The sequence below is a fragment of the Phyllostomus hastatus genome, unplaced genomic scaffold (assembly GCF_019186645.2).
Source record: "Phyllostomus hastatus isolate PE091 unplaced genomic scaffold, TTU_PhHast_1.1 phas_contig_34, whole genome shotgun sequence".
NCBI classification, from domain to species: domain Eukaryota; kingdom Metazoa; phylum Chordata; class Mammalia; order Chiroptera; family Phyllostomidae; genus Phyllostomus; species Phyllostomus hastatus.
In genome coordinates this window covers 49635434-49654484 of record NW_025333857.1, presented here as the reverse complement: position 1 = coordinate 49654484, position 19051 = coordinate 49635434, and the positions used below count along the sequence as shown (strand labels likewise).

Below are 19051 nucleotides of genomic sequence, written 5' to 3'. Positions count from 1 at the left end.
TATAAAATACTAATGCTAGCTAGTACTTATTGGACACTTACTATGTGCCAGGAACCGTGTTAAGCACATTATGAGGATGATCTGTTTCATTTAGTGCCGTCAGCAACCTCTGTGAGGTAGGCACCACCGTCATCCCCGGTCTGCAGATCAGGAATTCGAGGCTCGGTGGGAAAAGGAGCCGCCTGAGTCCACCCTTGAAGCTTGTTGGTAGAGCTGCTACTTGAACAAAGCTCAGAACTCAAAGAGATTCTGAAACTTAATTTGAAAGCTTTGTGGATTCCAGGAAGGTAGAAAAGTCTAGAATAAGGGGTGGGTTGGGGGGTCAGATGAGTCTCATGTCTCATGTCTGCATGTCTCATGTCTGCACCATGCTGGGAACCTAGGAAGCTCCCTTCATTCCTCTGGCCTCAGTTTCCCTACATGCATAATGAGGAAGATCAGACACTGTCTCTGCTCCCTGAAGGGCTTGGAGCAGAGCAGCGGAGAGGCCAAGGTCAGCTTTAGCCTCCAGCCTGTGCAGTATCCCCCGGCTTGCCCATGAGAACAGGGAGGGCTGGCCCCACAGAGGCCCGGAGAATCCTGGCTGGGCTGGGGGCAAGGGGTTGCCCTGCCTACCCTGCTCAGGCAGGGCTCTTGGCTGGGCGCTTGGGCTGCACAAATGTTCTCTGCCCTTGGCCTCGAGCCCTCTGGGCTGTGCTGTCACTCACTCACCTTTACATACATGTCCTTCTGTCCACAGGGCAATGACGTGAGGATCATCCTCGGCCAGTTTGACCAGCATATGGCAGCAAAAGTGTTCTGTTGTGTAAGTACAACTTTGGTCACGTCATTTGTGTCTTTGGGGAAGTGCACGAAGCTTTTTTCTCAGGCTCATTCTCACCGCCTGGTGGGTGAGTGAGGACCTAGGACTGGAGTCGGGAAGCAATGGTGTTATTCTCCCTGCTCTTTCTTCTTTCATGGAGCTAGAACCCCAGGGCTCAGAACAGTAGAGCTGTAGGAGCAACAGGGACCCGACTTACCAAATCCACTGGCTAAGCCCCGTCTGCTGATTGCGAGTCCGCTCGACTAGCCATGCTTGTGGAGGCCGGCTGTGTGCACGGCACAGAGGGAGGTTCCAGGGCAGGGGCAGGACAGGCGCCCAGCCGCCTCCCCACCCTGTAAGCAGGGCTCGGAGTCTTAGCTTTAGAACAAATGGTCAACTATCCAGTATCTACCCCTGAGTCCTTTACAGTTGTCTGGTGTGTGATAGGGGATGAAGGACTTTTTTATACTCTATCTCATGCAGTATTTCCAGTAACCATGTGAAGCAACTGTCATTATCTCCTTCTACAGACAAGGACATGGAGGTCCAGAGAGGTGAAGGGACTTCCCACAAAGCCCTCGGCCGGTTTATGGTAGAGCCGAGGTTCCATTCCTATCCACTGATTCCCAATCTGATTCTCCTTTTTCCCCATGATGCCCTAACTTAAGTGTATGTAGGAGTTCTAACATAAGAACTAATATTTCCATTTTGGTGTCCCAGCGCCCCCACCTCTGCCCTGGGTCAGGAGAAAGGTCAACGGAAGGAGAACACAGTTGTGGGAGTCGTCCTCGGCCCAGTCAGCCCTTCGCCTTAGACTGAGGTTATTTTGGGTACAGAAGCCAGTGATGGGCCACAGGCCTCTCTTCTCTTTGAACTTTTGTCAGTCACTTGGATGAAATTATAAAAAGCAGACCTGTAGGAATTTTAGAAGTTGTGCTATATGTCGGATGACAGAGTCGGGGCACAAAGAACCTTGACAGGCTGGAGCATTTGATTAAATCCAAGATTAAATCTAATAGTTCCAACAAAAGGTTCCATCAGAACAAATCGAGCTGCCGAAGTCGCATGTGGTGGAGACAGAGCCGAGGACTGACCGCAGTGTGTTGACAGCACGAAAGGCATAGGGTGTCCTGGCTGACTTCGGAGTGACCGTGAGTCGCCTGCGGGAGGCAGCTGCCAGGGAGCTGAGGTGACGTCAGGCTGCGTGTCCACACACAGGGTGCGTGGTTGCTCTGCTGTGCCGGAGAGACTCTGCCTGGGATGTCTGGCCCAGCTCCCAGTGCCCCATTTCAGGAGAGACACAGGAACCGAAAAGAGACCAGGAGCGAGGAGAGAGCAGTGGCTGGCGCCCACCCCCCGCCCTGCCCGCACAGGGGTGTTGCATCCCGAAGGCCCAGGAGCAAAGTGAGAGCAGCCCGTTCACCCCTCAGTTCACCGGGGAGGAGGCAGGAGATCCTGGGTGGGGCTGAGAGCTCAGGGGTCTGTCTGCTTGGGCAGGAACCCTTGTTCTGCTGCCTGGTTACTGAACCTTTGGGCTTGTTGCTGACACTTTCTGAGCCTCGGTTTTCTCACCTGTAAAGTGGGGATATGAATAACACCTATCTCACAGGATTGTTGTGAACATTAAATGAGCAACAACATTTGCACAGTGTGTGCTGTCTATTGGGAGCCCCCGGTTGACATCAGGGGTCTTCATTTGTTGGCCAGGGAAAGTCTCGAGTGTCCAGAGGACCACTGATGGGCTGCCGAGTTTACCAACCGAGGGACTTTATAAGGTTGCATTAAGCATCCTGTCTATCCATCAAGGGTAACGAGTGGTCATTTCATATGATCATCCAAGGAGGACCATGAGAAACATTTTAAAAACAGAACAAATTGGTTTAATGAATTTTGCTTCAAGACTCATAAACCCTTACACATTACCATGCAAGGCCCAGAAATGACCCACTTTGAATTGGAAAATAAAGCTTCGAATTGGAGGACATGATCTTTTAGGAAAAAGGCCGATCCCCCATGTCCCCAGGCCTTGCAAGCAGCTGGCACATGGTGAGTAATAACTCCGAGAAATGTAAATTAATAAAACTGATCCATAAAGCCACCACACTGGGCACTGGCCACCTCCTGTTTGCAAGAACTGCAGACAAGCCTCGTGTTCTGATTGGAGCCGAGCACACCCCGAGGCGTGGCTGTGACTCCACTCTGTGCCGTGCACTGGGATTATTTTCCGAGTGGCATTTCCAGCCACTGCTTCTGCTTCAGAACAGATGGCGTGACTGTCTTCCTCTTGACCCAAAGCCCCAGGCTGCCTGCCTTCCACATGGCATGGGACACCATCCTACCTTCTCCCCCGACTTTACTCTTTCCTCTTACTGGGTTTTCTGTACTTGGAGATGGGCCTTCCCTTAGAGTCCTCGCCAGCCGCTTTGGTTCTGCAGGAGTTTCTCAGAGCTCTGGGTTGGGTGTTTATTCCATGTGTTGGACCCTCAGATGGCTCTGCCTTCCAGGTCGTTCATTCTTTTCTGGTTAGGAAGGAGTTCCTTTGGCAGGTCTGCAGGGTCCTGAGGAGAGTCTGCTCCGGGTCTTCACAATGGGTCAAGACTCGGGCGTGTCAAGTAGGGTGGGGGCAGGAGCCAGTTGCTCAGAGCAGAGACCCACAGAGGGAGCCTTCCTGTGCCTTGCCGGGTCAGAGCTCAGACCAGGTGGGAACACCGCGTCCCCACCGTCCAAATGCTGTGATGCAGTCTTTGCAGCATGTTGCTGTGTTCTTGAGATTGGAACCGCCGCCCAGTGGGCGAGCGGGCCCCAGCAAATGCAAGGTCTATTTATAGCCCTGTGGCAAAATGTTCGTTTTGGCTCTAGCACAGTACAAGCATGGCACGTCGCTTTTGTCTTCTCCTCGCTCCTCGGTGGTCCAGTCTAAATTCTCCAGCTCTCCGGCCTGGGCTCTGGTTGTAGCTCCACGGCCTGTGTGACCTCAGGCAGATTGCTTTGCACCTTCGGCTGCCTCACCTCCACAGGGGAAGCGGTGAACCCCCTGCCCCAGCAACCTGATGGGGTTGTTGAGAGGCTTCCGTAAAGCAGTCGAAGGCAGACCATCATCTCAACTGGTAATTGCTTTACCGATGTGAGGGTTTCTCACTGTATTTTAGTGAACTGTGATGGTAAAGGGAAATGACCTTGCATGGGGAGGGCAGGAGGCAAAAGGAAAGGTTATGAAAGAAGAAATGGGATTTTAAAATAATTTCTGGTCACGATTCTGTCTACAGCCAATAGGAACCAAAGCAGTATATAGGAATAAACATGAGCTTAGGACCACCCATTGCCATGTGGCAGGGCCCATTGGGTCGCCGCAGGTCCCGAGATCACATTGCTACCAGGGGCAGGGAAAACGAAAACCAAGGTGACCAAGCAAACTGGACATGCGTCCGGCGAGTCACTCCACAACCATTTATTGGTGATCTCTACACTGGACACTGCACAGAGAACTGAGGAACCTGGGAAAAGCTGACGCCACCCTCCAGGACCTCCCCATCAGGCAAAGGGGACAGCCAAGCACACCCACAGCCCCTTAGAGGTCATGTGGCGAACAACCTCGGCTCATTTGAATGTGGGGGCACTGGGACGGAGGCCCGGAGGTCCGGAGGCCTCTCCGCACTTGCTTCAGCAGTGGGTGACGTGTTCAAGTCCAGTCTGCCTGCCTTTTAGATCCGCACTCAAACCCCATCCACTTCTGCTCTGCACACGTGTTTGAGGGCCTCTCCTTCCCCGGCCCGTGGCCATTGGAAAGCAGCGCATGCAGAGTGAGCAGAGGGACTTGATGACAGTGAGAAGTGACACCGACACCTGACAGCAAGAAAGGCGACAGAGCCAAAAAGTAGATCCTAAACTCCAGTTGGAACAGTCTAGGGCCATTTGGTATTGGGACCAGTCCTCTTTACCCTCAGGAGCGTCACTGCACGTGACTCCTAATAACAGCTGGTGTTTGGAATGAAGCTCTACGAGTTACCAGAAGGAAGGGGAAGAAGACAGAGCAGCTGCACATCCCTAGTGTAGTGTTGGATGGGCGTGGTGCACATAGTATCTCACTGAATTCTTGCACCAACCCAGTGGCATGGGCTTTGCTTCCCACAGGCTATAGGTGAGTGGTGGGAGGACCAGGCTGCCATGTGCTAGCTCCCCTGGTAGCTCGGGGCACAGTGTCTAGTACTGCTTGACTGTAATCCTTTTTTCCCTCTTGAAAGCCAGTAGACACTTCTTTATCTTTAAAATTGACTCATGTTCCAAAACAAAATGTGTTGTCAATCAAGTGGACCAAGCTTCTGTGCTGCGGGAAATGCACTCGTAAGGAACAATTCCAGTGGGACAATGGCAGGTCAGCAGGCTCACGGCAGACCCCTGCCAGGCTCTGGCTTCCTGCTCAGGCCGCCCTTAGGTTATCACATGGTCTCCCTCCCATAGTGAAAACCCACCTTTGTGTCCAACTAGAAGACCCCTCCTGTCCTCAGTTGCTGTCTGTTGACTCTTCTTTCATGTACGTTTCTAGTAAGTGGGGCTGCCTTCTTGCCTCAGCCTGTTAAGATTGAGAAGGCATGCAAAAGGCATTGTTTTATTTTGCTAAGAATAGCGGGGAATTTCAAAAAACAGACTTTGAATCTACTTAGAAACTTCATTCTGGACCCAATTTTGATGGCACATGACATTCCTACATAGTGGGGTTTCCTGGGTGCCTCTAAGCTCTCAAAAGGCATGCTTCGCCTGGTATAAAACATCATAATAAGAACTAAAGCCAGATAGAGGTCCGGTAGAATAGTCTGATCATTTTTTTTTAATGGGAGGAAGGAAGTGTGGTTTTTCTGCATAATAGTCAGCAGACCCAGGTTCTGGGCTGAGTTTTCTCCCTGGCTGTGTGACCTTGGAAAACTGACTTTCAGTCTCTGATCTCTAGCTTCCTTATTTTGAAATGGGGATAATAAATTCTGCCCTGACCACCTCAAAGGATGAACATGAATGGCAAATAAGGTGTATGCAAAGCATATAAATGTAAGGAACTTGTAGGATTGGATTTATGCACGCCATGCTTTGGGTAAAGAAGATTCAGAGAGACTGCTCAGCTTGCCAAGAGGCATCTTATGTAAATTGCAGAGTTAGATTAAGTTTTCTTGGCCCTTTGCAAAATTGCTCCCTCTGCATTGTGCTTTTAGATTATGGTCTCAGATTTTAGTAAAGATCTACACAAAAATAGCCTTATAAAATCTGTTTGTTATAGGGATGTTGTTGATACCATGCTAGCTAATATGTGCCATTTTCTTTAGGGTTAAAGCCTAGAAAACATTTATTTCCCTGAAGAACTGGTCTGTTTTCTCCTTACTGATATAAAATATAAGATATAATTTATATTTTTTCAGGTCATTACGTTTTAAGTTTTATTCAATATTGACTATTCTAATATGTGTGTTATCCATAAACTACCTTGGGTCCCTTGAAAGATAACAAGGACAAGTCCAGGCAAATAATAGAAAAAATAATAAATCCTCTGGCAAGAGGAAGCCTGAGTCCCCCAGCCGCCCCTACACACACATACAACACACACACCTCTCTCACAGGACACAAATCCTTGAACAAGTGTGTAACTCTCATGGTCAACCCGTCTGTTGCAGGCATATGAGGAGAACATGTACGGTAGCAAATACCAGTGGATCATCCCAGGCTGGTACGAGCCTTCCTGGTGGGAGCAGGTGCATACAGAAGCCAACTCCTCCCGTTGTCTCCGGAAGAATCTTCTTGCTGCCATGGAGGGCTACATTGGCGTGGACTTTGAACCCCTGAGCTCCAAGCAGATCAAGACCATCTCAGGAAAGGTCAGTGTCTTGGTCAGTCCATCTCAGCCCCTGAATCCCTCTCCTCTGATCATCTTATCTGATTATGTTGGCAAAAAGTGCTCTTTGCTGTGTGTCTTTGAGCAAATCACTTGACCTCTCTGAGCTTCACTTATCTGTTAAATGGGAATAGCCAGCTACCCACTGCATTCCCCTCTAGGGAACTGTGGGCAGTAAGGGTATTTTGCAAGCTCAGAACACAGTGTATACCTAAGGGGTGGAGTTGGGACGTTTACAGTACCAACTGCAAGTATTGCCTCCCAGGCTCTGTTATAGTTTTATTCTGTGTCCCTCTGACCTGGAATATCATTTCTCAGTCACACTGATGCTCCTGTCTGTGCAGAGAAGAAAGACCCTCAAGTAGATGGGGGAAACATGTGCTGTAGACCAGCCAGACTAGTTTGAACCCCAATTTTGCCACTTACCAGCTGTGACCTTGAGCTTAAGTTCTCCGAGCCACTGTTTCCTCTTCTGTATAACGGTGGTAAAAATACCCTCCTCTGGGGTTAAAAGGAGGACAGATAGCAGATTGCGCAAGATGGCTAACATGGTGCCCGGTCCCTCGGTACTGTCGCAACTGGGAGGAGGACCTAGGCAGGTCGCTTAAGTCCATGCGTTCTCACTGGGGTTTACGAACCCTGCCCTGGCTTACCCAGCAGGGCTGTGCGGGAACCAGGCCATGTGGCACGTGCAAAAGTGTTTCAAAAGCACGACGTACACTGTTCTCTATCAGTGCGAGCATCGTCAAAAACAGGTGATGACAGCCCTGGGAAAGATGGGAACATTCATCTCTCAACTTTAACTGCCTGCCAGAATTCAGTCCAGCAGTGCACACAAGTCTTTTCTCTCTTCTCACTGCTCAGATTGTTAGGTTCTGCCCTCCGCTCCAGAGTTCTTACAGACGCAATTTCCCTAAGAGAATAAACTGCATGTAAAGTAAAATGTATATGTGTATTACTTTTATCCATTATTTAATCTCAATTGGAGCCAACTCTACAAGAATGGTTTACTGATTTGTCAAAAAAAAATGGCAGACCATCAGGACACGCTGTGTAAACAACCCCTCAGATCACACCGGCACCTGAGAGACCCTGGAAAAACACCCTGGTGAGAAAAGGTTGAAAGACATATTTTTATACCAAAATCGATGAGTGTATAAAAAGGTTTTGAGATGCTGAATAATAAGTAGAAACTCATTGTGTTTCAGCAAGTATTATTATTAAAAGTGTCAAAGCTTACAGTTTATTAGCAGATACTTGGTCCAGGGATACTCTATACTTTAATCTAAAAATAGTGTAAAATTTGAGGAAAAGACAAAAACGAAGGGGAAAATTCTATGCGAGCAGACAGTGTAATAATTAAACCGAGAGACTTAAAGCAAATCAAAGAAGTAAATGATTACACAAAAGGCCTGTGAAGCTCAGTGGGGGTGAGGGCCGGGAGGCGCCGGGAGAAGGGCCTCAGGAAGGGCCGGGAGAAGGGCTGCCATCCTGGGGAGCGTGGAGGTGACCCCCCCACCCCCCGGGGCTGGCAAGCGCAGATGTCAGCTGTACACAGGAGTGCATTTTGGGAAGATCATTTCTTTCAGTGTTGTAGCAAATATTTTGACTTTATGACAAACTGTGTCCCAGGTTGCTGGCTTTCCTTTTTGAATTTTTTTTTTTTTACTTGGGGCAGGTGAGGAGGCTGACCTTACCCCAGTGCTGCTATGTCTGTGAATGGGACACCTGGGCGCTATTCCCGGGGCTGTTCATTTCATCTCACAGCGTGGGCGACCAACTCCTGGGCCTCCCAGGATGGAGCGATGCCAGGGCAGCAGAGGCAGGCTCCTGGCTTAAGGCAGCTCCCAGAATTCTGGGAGACCCTGTCCCTGTCCCCGAAGTCTTTGAGGCAAGAGGCAGCATTTCTTGCATTATCTGAGGTTACAAGATGATCAAAGTTACACAGGGACATCTGAAGCCTTTGACCTCTTAGAACCAGAGGGCCGTAGGGCTCTCCAAGGGATTGTGTAGACGAGCCTCCCATCAGACACCCAGATCCTTCCAGTACAGAAGGACTGTTTTTCCCCTTAATGTCCCTACTGGTCCCTCTGGGCCCACAACGGTCCTTTCGGCAGTGACCACCTTCCTGGTCCGAACTCAGCAGTCTGTCCCCCCAGTTGTAACTCACAGGCTCTGCGGCTGGGATTAAGGGCAAAATCGAAGGGAGTGCCAAAACCCTCAGTAATCAAGATAAAAAAGATTTTAATGCAATATTTTTTAAAAGTCAAAATTAATGCAGAAAATCCATGGTGAACAAAATACCAAAATTTTAAATAGAGACAAGTCCTCAGGCCCGGGATTAGGGTAAACCAAGTGATTTGAGTCGCACGATGGCAGGATTGGGCCTTATCTTTATTTAGTATTTTGATATTTTGTTCACTGTAGACTTTCTACATTAGTTTTGATTTATTAAAATATTATTTATCTTGACTACTGAGGGTTTTGGCTTCCTCTTAAATTCCACACTGAAAGGGAGCACCTTGTTCTCCTCCCCGGGTCCTGGCCTTGAGCAAGTAGTACTGGTCAAGCCCCTTCCTGGGCTGAGCCGTCCTTCGTACTTGCTCTTGGTGAGCACTCTCTCCCCAGGGTGCAGGGCCCAGGGCTAATAAAGCATTCCTGTTTGTGGTTTGACCACGAGCCAACTTCCCCAACCAGCCTTCAGAAGTCCATGGTCAAAGGAAGTTCTACAGAATTGAGAAATGTTTCCTGAATTTGAACTTGCATTTTACATGACTGCTGGGGGGCGGATGGTGGTCAGCAGGGCACGGTTCCCCTGCTGAGGCACAGAGCTGGGCCAGGCCCAGATGGACATGTTCACAGGACCCTGGAATCAGTGGGACCTCAGAGGTGGCCCCAACACTCTATCAAAGACACAGGTTCATTCTCTTGAGATTGATAATGTTTTCTGGCCAAGAAGCTTCTGCAACCATCATGACTATTCATCAGAACTGGAGGGAGCACAAAGCTACTGAATCCTCAACTTAGAGCTGACGACCCATGAGCCGCTGCACCCATCTCGTTGTCACTGCCACGGGAGCTCCGTGACAAAGATCATGGAGCTTTGAGGGATGAGGTAGTACAGAAGTATTTTACAAAGCGCCAATGCAAAATAGGTTCTCAACGAACTCTAGTGCTCGCCGTTCTCCAGCACAGGAGTCTCGGGGTAGGACAAAGGAGTAGTGAGGTGGATGGCAAGTCCACAACCCAGAGTTATGTGAGATGAGGAATGGCCTAAGGAATTGGAATTACTTTTGCTCTTTTTTAAATAATTGTTTTGTTTAAGTAGAATGCCCATACACCCACAACCCAGATCAAAAAAAGAAAGAAAATGGTAACAATCCAAAAGCCATCCTTAGACCCTGTCCCGTTCAATACCCACAGCCAGAAGTAACCGTTCTTCTGACTTCTATCACTGTACAGATGATTTCATTTACTTAAATGGAATCATACAGTATATGAGGTCTGTACGGAAAAAGTCCTGCCATTATTAATACAAGAATTGTCTGTGCAACATCGATGTAACCTGGCAGCCAAGGAGAGTAGGCTGGAATGTGCATGTGTGAACAAGGGCGGTCGATGCTGTCGAGTGAGCATGTGTGCCCCCTGCAGCCTGGATTTGGTGTCCTGTGACTTCCGGCTTATCCCAAAATTAAAATCACCTTTGAAAGGGAAGAGATTTCAGACCACCGATGAGATTCAGGAAAATATGACAGGGCAGCTGATGGAGATTGGGAGAACTGTGTGAGGTGCCAAGGTGCCTACTTTGAAGGGGACTGAGATGTCATTTTCCTATGTACAATGTTTCTTGTATCTTCTTCAATAAATGTCCCTGTTTTTCCTAGCGCATGGCTGGATACCTTCTGGGCAGACCTTTGTATACATATTGGAGCCTTCCTCTTTCATATAATATGATGTTAGTAAGATTAGTTTGTGCAGATATTTGTTTATTTTCACTGCTGTACAAGTATTCCACTGTTTGAGTATTGTGAATAATGTTGCTTTGAGCATCATCATACATCTCTTGGTAAACGCTCTGAAATCCCTTTTCTATAGTAAGTGTTCTGATCTGTCCAGTTACTTTTTCAATATCCTCAGGTATAGGGTGGAGTCGTCTTGCTGGTCCCTGTTCTACCTCACCCTTAAATGGCTCCCATCACCTGTTCTTTTCCCCCAGTTTTCTTTGATCTACTTGTATTTGCCACAAGCCTTGCACAGGGCATGCGTGAGCAAAAGAACAGGTGATTGTAGTGCTGGGGTTTGTTGACATTTCTCGTTATTCACAGTGACTTTGCCATTTTTTTGTATTCCCTGTCTTCAGTTATTGGTTAGGGTATGATCTTATATAAAATTTTGCATAAGGCCATTTTATAGAAGGCCATTAGTATAGTTCGAGACTTTGGAAAGGTTAATTAAACATACAGTTTGCATTGTCTTCAGCTACCTGGAAGTCCTCTAAATGGTATTTTTTAAGGAACAGAAATTCTTTATTTTAACGACGCCTATCCCAGAGTCATGAAGATATTTTCTTCTCTTGTCTTTTAGAAGTGTTACTGTTTTACCTTTCCCATTTAGATCTACGGTCAACCTAGAGTCGATTTTGTGTATGGTGTGAGGTAGGGATCAAGATTCTTTTTCATCCTTTCTTTTTCATATGGATATCTAATTGATCCATTATCAGTTATTGAAAAGTCCTCCTTTTCCCACACTGTGATGCCGTATTTCCTTTATCATAAATCAAATGACTGCATATATCTGTTTCTGTTTCTATAATTTATTTTCTCTTCCATTTGTTAGTCTGTTTTTCACCAAAATACCTTTGCCTTAATTACAGTAGCTTTATAGTAAGTCTTGATAACGGTTATGCTTAATAAGGCCTCCTTCTTCTTTTATGGTTGTTCTATTTTTGTGTGCAGTTGTGAATCAGATTATCAATTTACACACATACCAACCTGCTCTGGTTTTTGTTGGAATTTCATTGAATCTGTATATTGATTTAGGGAAAACTGACATCTTAATATTACAAAGTCTTCTGATCCACAAATTTTATATATTCCTACATTTACTTAGACAGTCTTTAATTTCTGCCAAGAATATTTTATAATTATCCTTGTAGAACTGCATACATTTTGTTTGTTTCTTTTTCTGGGTACTTGATGTGTTTTGGTGAGTATGTGATCAAGGGACCACTGAGTGCCTACTTAAGGCTAAAATTTCTGAGTTAAAAGATTTGCATATGTTCAGCTTTAGTAGACACTGCAAAACAATTTCTAAAGTGGTTGCACCAATTTACACACTCACCAGCAGTGACTGAGAGTTCCACTTGGTTTGCATGCTCACCAACATTTGATATTACCAGCTTTTTAATTTTAGCCAGTTGGTGGGTGTGTAGTTTTAATTTCCATCTCCCTGATGACCAGTGAAGTTGGGCACCTTTTCATATCTTCATTGGCCATTTTGATATTCTCTTTCATAAACTGCCTATTTAGGGCTTTTGCCCATTATTCCACTTGGAGTCTCTGCCTATTTCTTATTGATTTGTAAAAATTCTTTTTATACGCTGTATATAAATTCTTGGATGGTTTATGTATATCTTCTCCCATTCTGTATTATATCTTTTCACTCTCTTAATGATGTAGTTTGATGAACAGAAATTCTTTTTAGTTTTTATCCTCACCCAAGGACATTTTTTCATTGCTTTTAGAGAGAGAGGAAGGGAGAGAGAGAAACATGAATGTGAGAAAGAAACATTGATTGGCTGCCTTCCATATGTGCCCTGACCAGGGACTGAACCTACAACCTAGGTATGTGCCCTGACCGGGAATCAAACCCACAACCTTTCGGTTATGGGACGATGCTCCAACCAACTGAGCCACACTGGCCAAGACTGAAGAACAGAAATTCCTCACTGTAATGTCTTCCAGTATATTAGTCTTCTTTATGATTAGTATATGTGTATCCTGTAGAAGCATCTTTGTCCACTCAAGATCATGAAGATATTTTCCTTGTCTTTTAGGAGTTGTGTTTTACCTTTCACATTTAGATATGGAATCCACATGGAATTAATTTTCTGTATGATCGGAGATAAGACCAAGATTAATTTGTTTCAATATGGATAATCAATTGATTTGGGGACACTTGTCCTCCCCAGCCTCTGTGCTACTGCAGCCACCCTCGTCGTAAACTGAATGACTGTATCTAGTGTGGATCTGTTTCTGGACTTCCTGTTCTCCATTGGTCTATTTGTCTACCTTTTCACCAAACTACACTGTCTTAATAAATGAAGCTTTATAATAAGACCAGATACCTGGTAGTGTCAGTCCTTCATCCTTGTTCTTCTTTAAGATTTTCTTGGATGTTCTTGGCTCTGATGTAATTTTTCCCTGAGATCTACTCACATATTTACATTTTCTATTACTTTTCATTCCTCCCTGCATTTCTGTTCTTCTGTTTATGATAATTTTCTTTCCGCCTAAAGAACTCTTCTCGGTCTTTTTTTTACTGTGTTTGTTGGAGACAAATCTTCTCAGTTTCTGTTGTCTGAAACGTTCTTTCACCTTTAATTTTTAGAGATACGTTAACTAGGTGCAGAATTCTAGATGACCTATTATTTTCTTTCAGCCCTTTAGGATGTCATTTTATTGCCTTTCAGCTTTCATTGTTTCTGTGAAGTCAGCTGTCAAGCTTCTTGTTGCTCTTTTGAAGTTAATCAATCCTTTTTCTTTTTTTCCTTCTGGCTGCTTTTAAAATTTTTGCTTTTGCTTTGGTCTTCAGTAGTTTCATAATGCTTTGCTTAAGTGAATCTTTTTGTGTGTGTTTATGTTGCTTGGAGTTCACAGAGCCTTATAGAACTTCATGAATCTGTGAGTTGATGTGTGTTTGGGTAAACTGAAAGATAATATTGCCTTAAGTGCTGCTTATGCCTATTCTGTTTCCTAACATTCCAGGGTACCAATTATACATATGTTGTACATTTTCAACATTGCTTATGTTCCTTTCTTATTTTCTACCCTTTTTTTCTCTCTTTGCTTTAGTGTGAATATTTACTACTAAACTTTCTTCCAGTTCACTAACCTATTTTCTACTGCATCCGATATGCTTCTTCATTCATTTATTGAGTTCTTATTTTCAGTTATTTTATTTTTTTATTTTTAGAATTTCCATTTTATTTCCTTTTTCTTTCATAGCTCCCAGTTCACTGTTGATAGTCTGTATATTTTAATCTATTTTTCAAACATATAAATCATGCTATTTTAGAGCCCATGTCTAGTAACTTTCAAGATTTGGAACACCTGTGGGTCTTTGTCTATTTTCTACTTTTCTTCTTTCCCAAATTACTTACTTTACTTCTTATCTTTTTGTAATTGTGAGGTCTTATCTCCTAGTGTGCATGGCAAATTTGATTAACTGATGTGGATATGAGAGTCTGTGGAGGCTACAGATGGTGTTATGTTTCTCTAGAGAAGATTTATTTGTCTTCAAGCAGGCAGCTGGGATAGAGGCAGATCACTTTAATCCAATCAATAATCCAGATGATTCAGGCTTGGTTTTAGTTTTTGTAAGGCCTGACCCATTTCGTTGGCTCTTATTTCTGGTGTTTGTCGTTCAGCATTCTCAGCTGAAATCCCGGGGTGTTTACTGGCTCCAGAGTCCACCCTGTGCCTTCCTGCTACTCCGACACTCTAAAGACTTCTGCTTATTTGCTTAGTAGCGCCACTTTGTGCTTGGCTTCTCAGCCTCTTGCTCTATGCAGCTTAGTTATCAGCAAATATTTCAAATGCAAATGCCAGTCTGAATACCAGGCTCACTTTTTTGTTTCCTTTTCCTCTCAGACCCTGGCGCTACCAGCCTTCTGCTCTGCTCTCCCCACACTACAGGGTTTATGTTCCCCCTTCTCTGTGGAACTGCCAAAAACTCTGACTGAGTGGTTCCCATTTCTGCAATAACCCTTATAAGTTATCAGACACTTCAAGGGAGAAGAGCAAAGAATGTTGGGCTCTTCTCAAAGCATGTCTCCTCTCTCCAGAATCTTGGCTCCTCAAGTCCTGGATGTCCTGGTTGCTTTCTGATGCCTTTGAATATCTCTTTTTCTATTTTATTCTGCTTTTCTGAGCTTTCTTTATAAGAGCTTTGGTCTGACATAAGCTATTTCGTCATAGTCAGGGTAGAAGTCTGAATTGAGACTATTTCACTTAAAAGGAGAAGAGCCTTTGGAGAATGGAGTAAGCATGAACTGCCTTCAGCTCTTAGAGGTGCTGTAAGGAAGAGCAGCCGCTTATTGTGGCCTCACAGGAAGCTGTAGCCGGCTGAGTGGAAGTTACAGGGAGGCAGATGTGAACTCTGCATCCAGAGGGATAGTCCATAGACATCAAGAACCCCTCCAGTGGAAGGCCTGAGAGAGAGTGCACTTCCCAGCACTGGAGGAGTCTCAGGAGGGCCTCAACAAACCTGGAAATTGTTATTGAGAAGATCCAATAATCAGTTTATAGAAAGGACTTAATCAGTGGTAATTGATTTGTATATTGTTGAAATCCTCGAAGGTGTTTAGAAGTTCAGACGTCTGAGTTACCTCACAGACACACTGAAACGAAGTGCAGAGCCCTGGCACCTACACTTTCATCAAGCTCCCAGGTGGTGCACAGCCTGGTGTGGAGGGACCGTAGACTAAATGGGACTCTGCAATTCCAGCACCTTACAAGGAATTCTAGGGGGAAACTTGGCTAGTTTTAGAGCTGTGGAGGGAACAGGGTAAGAGGGCGGCTATTGGAGATGTGTCCTTCCCTCTCCCTCTCCTCTCTTCAGTCTGTGAGGCCCCCTCCTCTGAAAGCAACATTTAGCTACCCTGTGTGGGCCAGCCTGGGAACCTGACTACTATTTATAGCAGGGTTTCTATGGGAAATGATGTCCCAAGTTCCAACAACTGCCTTTCAGAAATATGCTGGAGCACAACCTGTCAGTAAGTGGGACAATCTATAAAAAGTTATTTTCTCAGAAACTTTTAGCATCTCATACACTTGACCTCAGACGATGGGTAATTAATCAGCTTTCCGTGTTGGCTTTCCAATGGAAGAAGTCCTCCCACCCTGAATAGTGGGAGACCTGCTTCAAGAACAACTATTACTTGTTCTCAGACAATTGTCCCTTCCTGCTGTCCTTGTTTTGCCCAAGGGAGATTGGTGCTGGCCTCACCTGGGCGGTGATGAATGGCCTGGGACAGAAGGAGGTGGCAAAAACTCCAGCTGGGTACTCGCACAGACTGGGAGAATGAGGTCACCTCTCAGGGTTTAGCTACACCTGAGTCCCGTTCCAAGGGCTCTGCCTGCAGAGAGGCAAATAGCCATATTTCCAGTGTTCTCCACCCTTCCTCTGCCCTTGTCCCCGGAACGAAGAACGGTTTTTGAGATAGAAAAGATACAGATTTATAAGCACACACGTGAAAAGGGTCTGCAGGGGCTTGTGTTCACCCCAAGGTCAAATTGAATAAACAATATGATCTTGATCCCCCTAGTGTCCCCACACAAAAAAGAAAACCTCAATAAAATATATTAAGGAATTTTTTAAATGGCACTCATACCTCCTGGTGAGACCACACCCTGATCTGCACTCCTAACGAATTTAAGAGGGTCACAGAAGCCTTGAAGGATGCCCCGGCAGCACGTTCTGGACAGGAAGGGAAGAGTCTGCAGACGTCATCCGAATGGAGTCATGAGGTTGACCAGACGGGACTCAAAGACAGACGCAAGCGGCACCGATGCCTCTGTGTGCATCGGACAGAATGCACAGGAGCGAGATCCAGGAGGAGAGAAGTCCAGGGCACCTCGTCCATTTTAGGCCTAAAGCAGTTAATTAAAGAAAGACACATTCAAGTAATTTTAGTACTTTTCAAATAGCCAGGAGCTGAATTAACCAGAAATCTACTCACATTACAGTTAAACATCAAAGAAAATTATAATAGTAAAAGGTGGAAAAATAGCAAGGGTGCGTTACAACAAAACATTAAAGGAATGACTTCCACTGCAGCAATGGGCATTAAACAGCAGTGCACTTAAGGAATGAAAATAATGACAGGGACTCACTATAATCATTAACCAGAGAAATGCAAATTAAAAGTAAAAGGAGATATACTTTTCTCTTAACCTAACAAACTGACAATGACTTTTAAAGTTAAATTACCTGTTGTCAAAGAGACAGGGAGGTTGGCACTTTCATACCTGGTGGAATTCTAACTTTTCATGTTTGAAGAGGATAAATTAGCTCTATCTATATATGGGTGAATATTATTTAAGTTTTGTATCCCCTTTTCCAGCAATTATATTTGGGGGAATGTATTCTGAAAAAAAATAATTATCAGTGTATATTTAGAATATTTAGATACAAGGATGCTTTCGCCTAAATGTCCAATGATTGGAAGCTGTTAAGGAAGTACAGGTAGGCTGTGCGCACATGGAGAATCGCGGACCCCAGACTCCGGCACTGCCTTGGGGTCTCCAGGGCATCCCATCAAGTGACCGTGTGGCTGCCAGAGCCCACGCTCACATCCTGGACCCTCACTCTCAGTAGCAGTGGCTGGTACTCATAGGTTCCCTCCATGTCCTGGACCCTGGACTGGGCACTTCGCACGCCTCATCTCACTGAACCCTCACGTCACCCAACAAGGGAGAACACAGAGGCCTGGGGAGACAGGGCCCACCTCAGGTCACAGTTGTCAACCACAGAGCTGAGGCTGGAGGGCAGGATGGCCTGCTTCTACTCCCAATGTCCTCATCACATGGCCGGGCTCTTGTCTCTGTTGCTGAGAGGAAACTTCTGGGTCACTTGATCCAACCTCCTCGTTTTTCAGAGGGAGGAACTGAGACTTAGAAAGGGTCTCTGATGCAAATTAAAACCACAACGACATACCACTCACACCGGTCAGAACGGCCATCATAAATAAATCAACAACCAACAAGTGCTGGCAAGGTTGTAGAGAAAAGGGAACCCTCGTGCACTGTTGGTGGGAATGCAGACTGGTGCAGCCACTGTGGAAAACAGTATGGAGTTTCCTCAGAAAACTAAAAATGGAACTGCCTTTTGATCCAGAGATCCCACAGCTGGAATTAAACCCCAAGAATCTTGAAACACCAATTCAGAAGAACCTAGGCACCCCAATGTTCATAGCAGTGTTATTTACAATAGCCAAGTGCTGCAAGCAACCTAAGTGCCCATCAGTAAATGAGTGGATCAAAAAACTATGGTACATTTACACAATGGAATTCTATGCAGCAGAAAGAAAGAAGGAGCTCCTACCCTTCGTGACAGCATGGATGCAACTGGAGAGCATTATGCTAAGTGAAATCAGCCAGGCAGTGAAAGACAAATACCATATGATCTCACCTATAAGTGGAACCTAATTAACAAAATGAACAAATGAGCAAAATAGAACCAGAGACATGGAAAAAAGGAACAGACTGACAGTGACCAGAGGGATAGAGGAGGTGGATAATGGGGGAAAGAAGGGGAAGAGTCTAGTCAAGGGACATGTATGAATGACCCATGGACATGACAACAGGGTGGGCATTGACTGTGGGAGTGGGGGTTGGGCAGGGCAGGGAAGAGCAATGGGGGGGTGGGAATTGGCACAACTGTAATAGAACAACAATAAAAAATAAATAGATAATGGGGGGAGGGTCTCTGTGGGTGTTGTGTTGGGCTCTGATGATACCTCAGTGATCAAGACAGCATCCCTGAGCCCGGGGAACTTAATTCTAGCTGTGGGGAGGGAGGCTGGAACAGCAGACAACAAGCAAGTAAACCCATAAGTAGGAAACTTACAAACATGAAAGGTACAAAAGAGAAGATAAAACCAGGGGCTAGAGAATGTCTGTGGTGAGAGTGCTTTAGAAAGGGTGGGTCAGGAAGCTGTCCCCCAAAAGTGGCAAGCGTGGACACTGGAGGGCCGAGAATATCATGCAAAGATCTGGGGAAGGAGCTTTCTGGCAGAGGAAACAGCTAGTGCAGAAGCCCTGAGGTGCAAACAAACCCAATGAGGTTGAAGGACCCCCAAAGGGTAGAAGAGAGAGAGCCCTTTAATGGACCGTTTCCACTCCCCCAGGAGGAGCAAAACAGTGAGGGGTGACTGCAGTAGGGCAGCCCCGGGGTTGTGTGGGGGGTGGGGCGGGCCACAGTGCTGTCAGCTGGAAGAAGCCTTGGTTTGGAGAGAGTTTCTGCTGTGCATTTGGACTGAGGATCAGAATGCGATGCGTTTCTGAGGAAAACTAAGCAGGGACAAAACCTGAGTCATCCAGCAGGATAGAGGTGGACCCTTCGAGGGGTCACCAGCATTCACCCTTGGTCGG

The 19051-nt window shown here is 45.8% G+C and overlaps 1 protein-coding gene across 1 annotated transcript in view; it reads left to right on the top strand.

Annotated features, from left to right (window-relative positions):
• Positions 1-19051, top strand: part of GABBR2 (gamma-aminobutyric acid type B receptor subunit 2) — a 329379-nt gene that overhangs the window by 176439 nt on the left and 133889 nt on the right. The window contains exons 5-6 of the mRNA XM_045840918.1: positions 740-805; positions 6460-6660. Of these exons, the coding sequence (XP_045696874.1) occupies positions 740-805; positions 6460-6660 (267 nt within the window). The remainder of the gene's footprint in view (positions 1-739; positions 806-6459; positions 6661-19051) is intronic.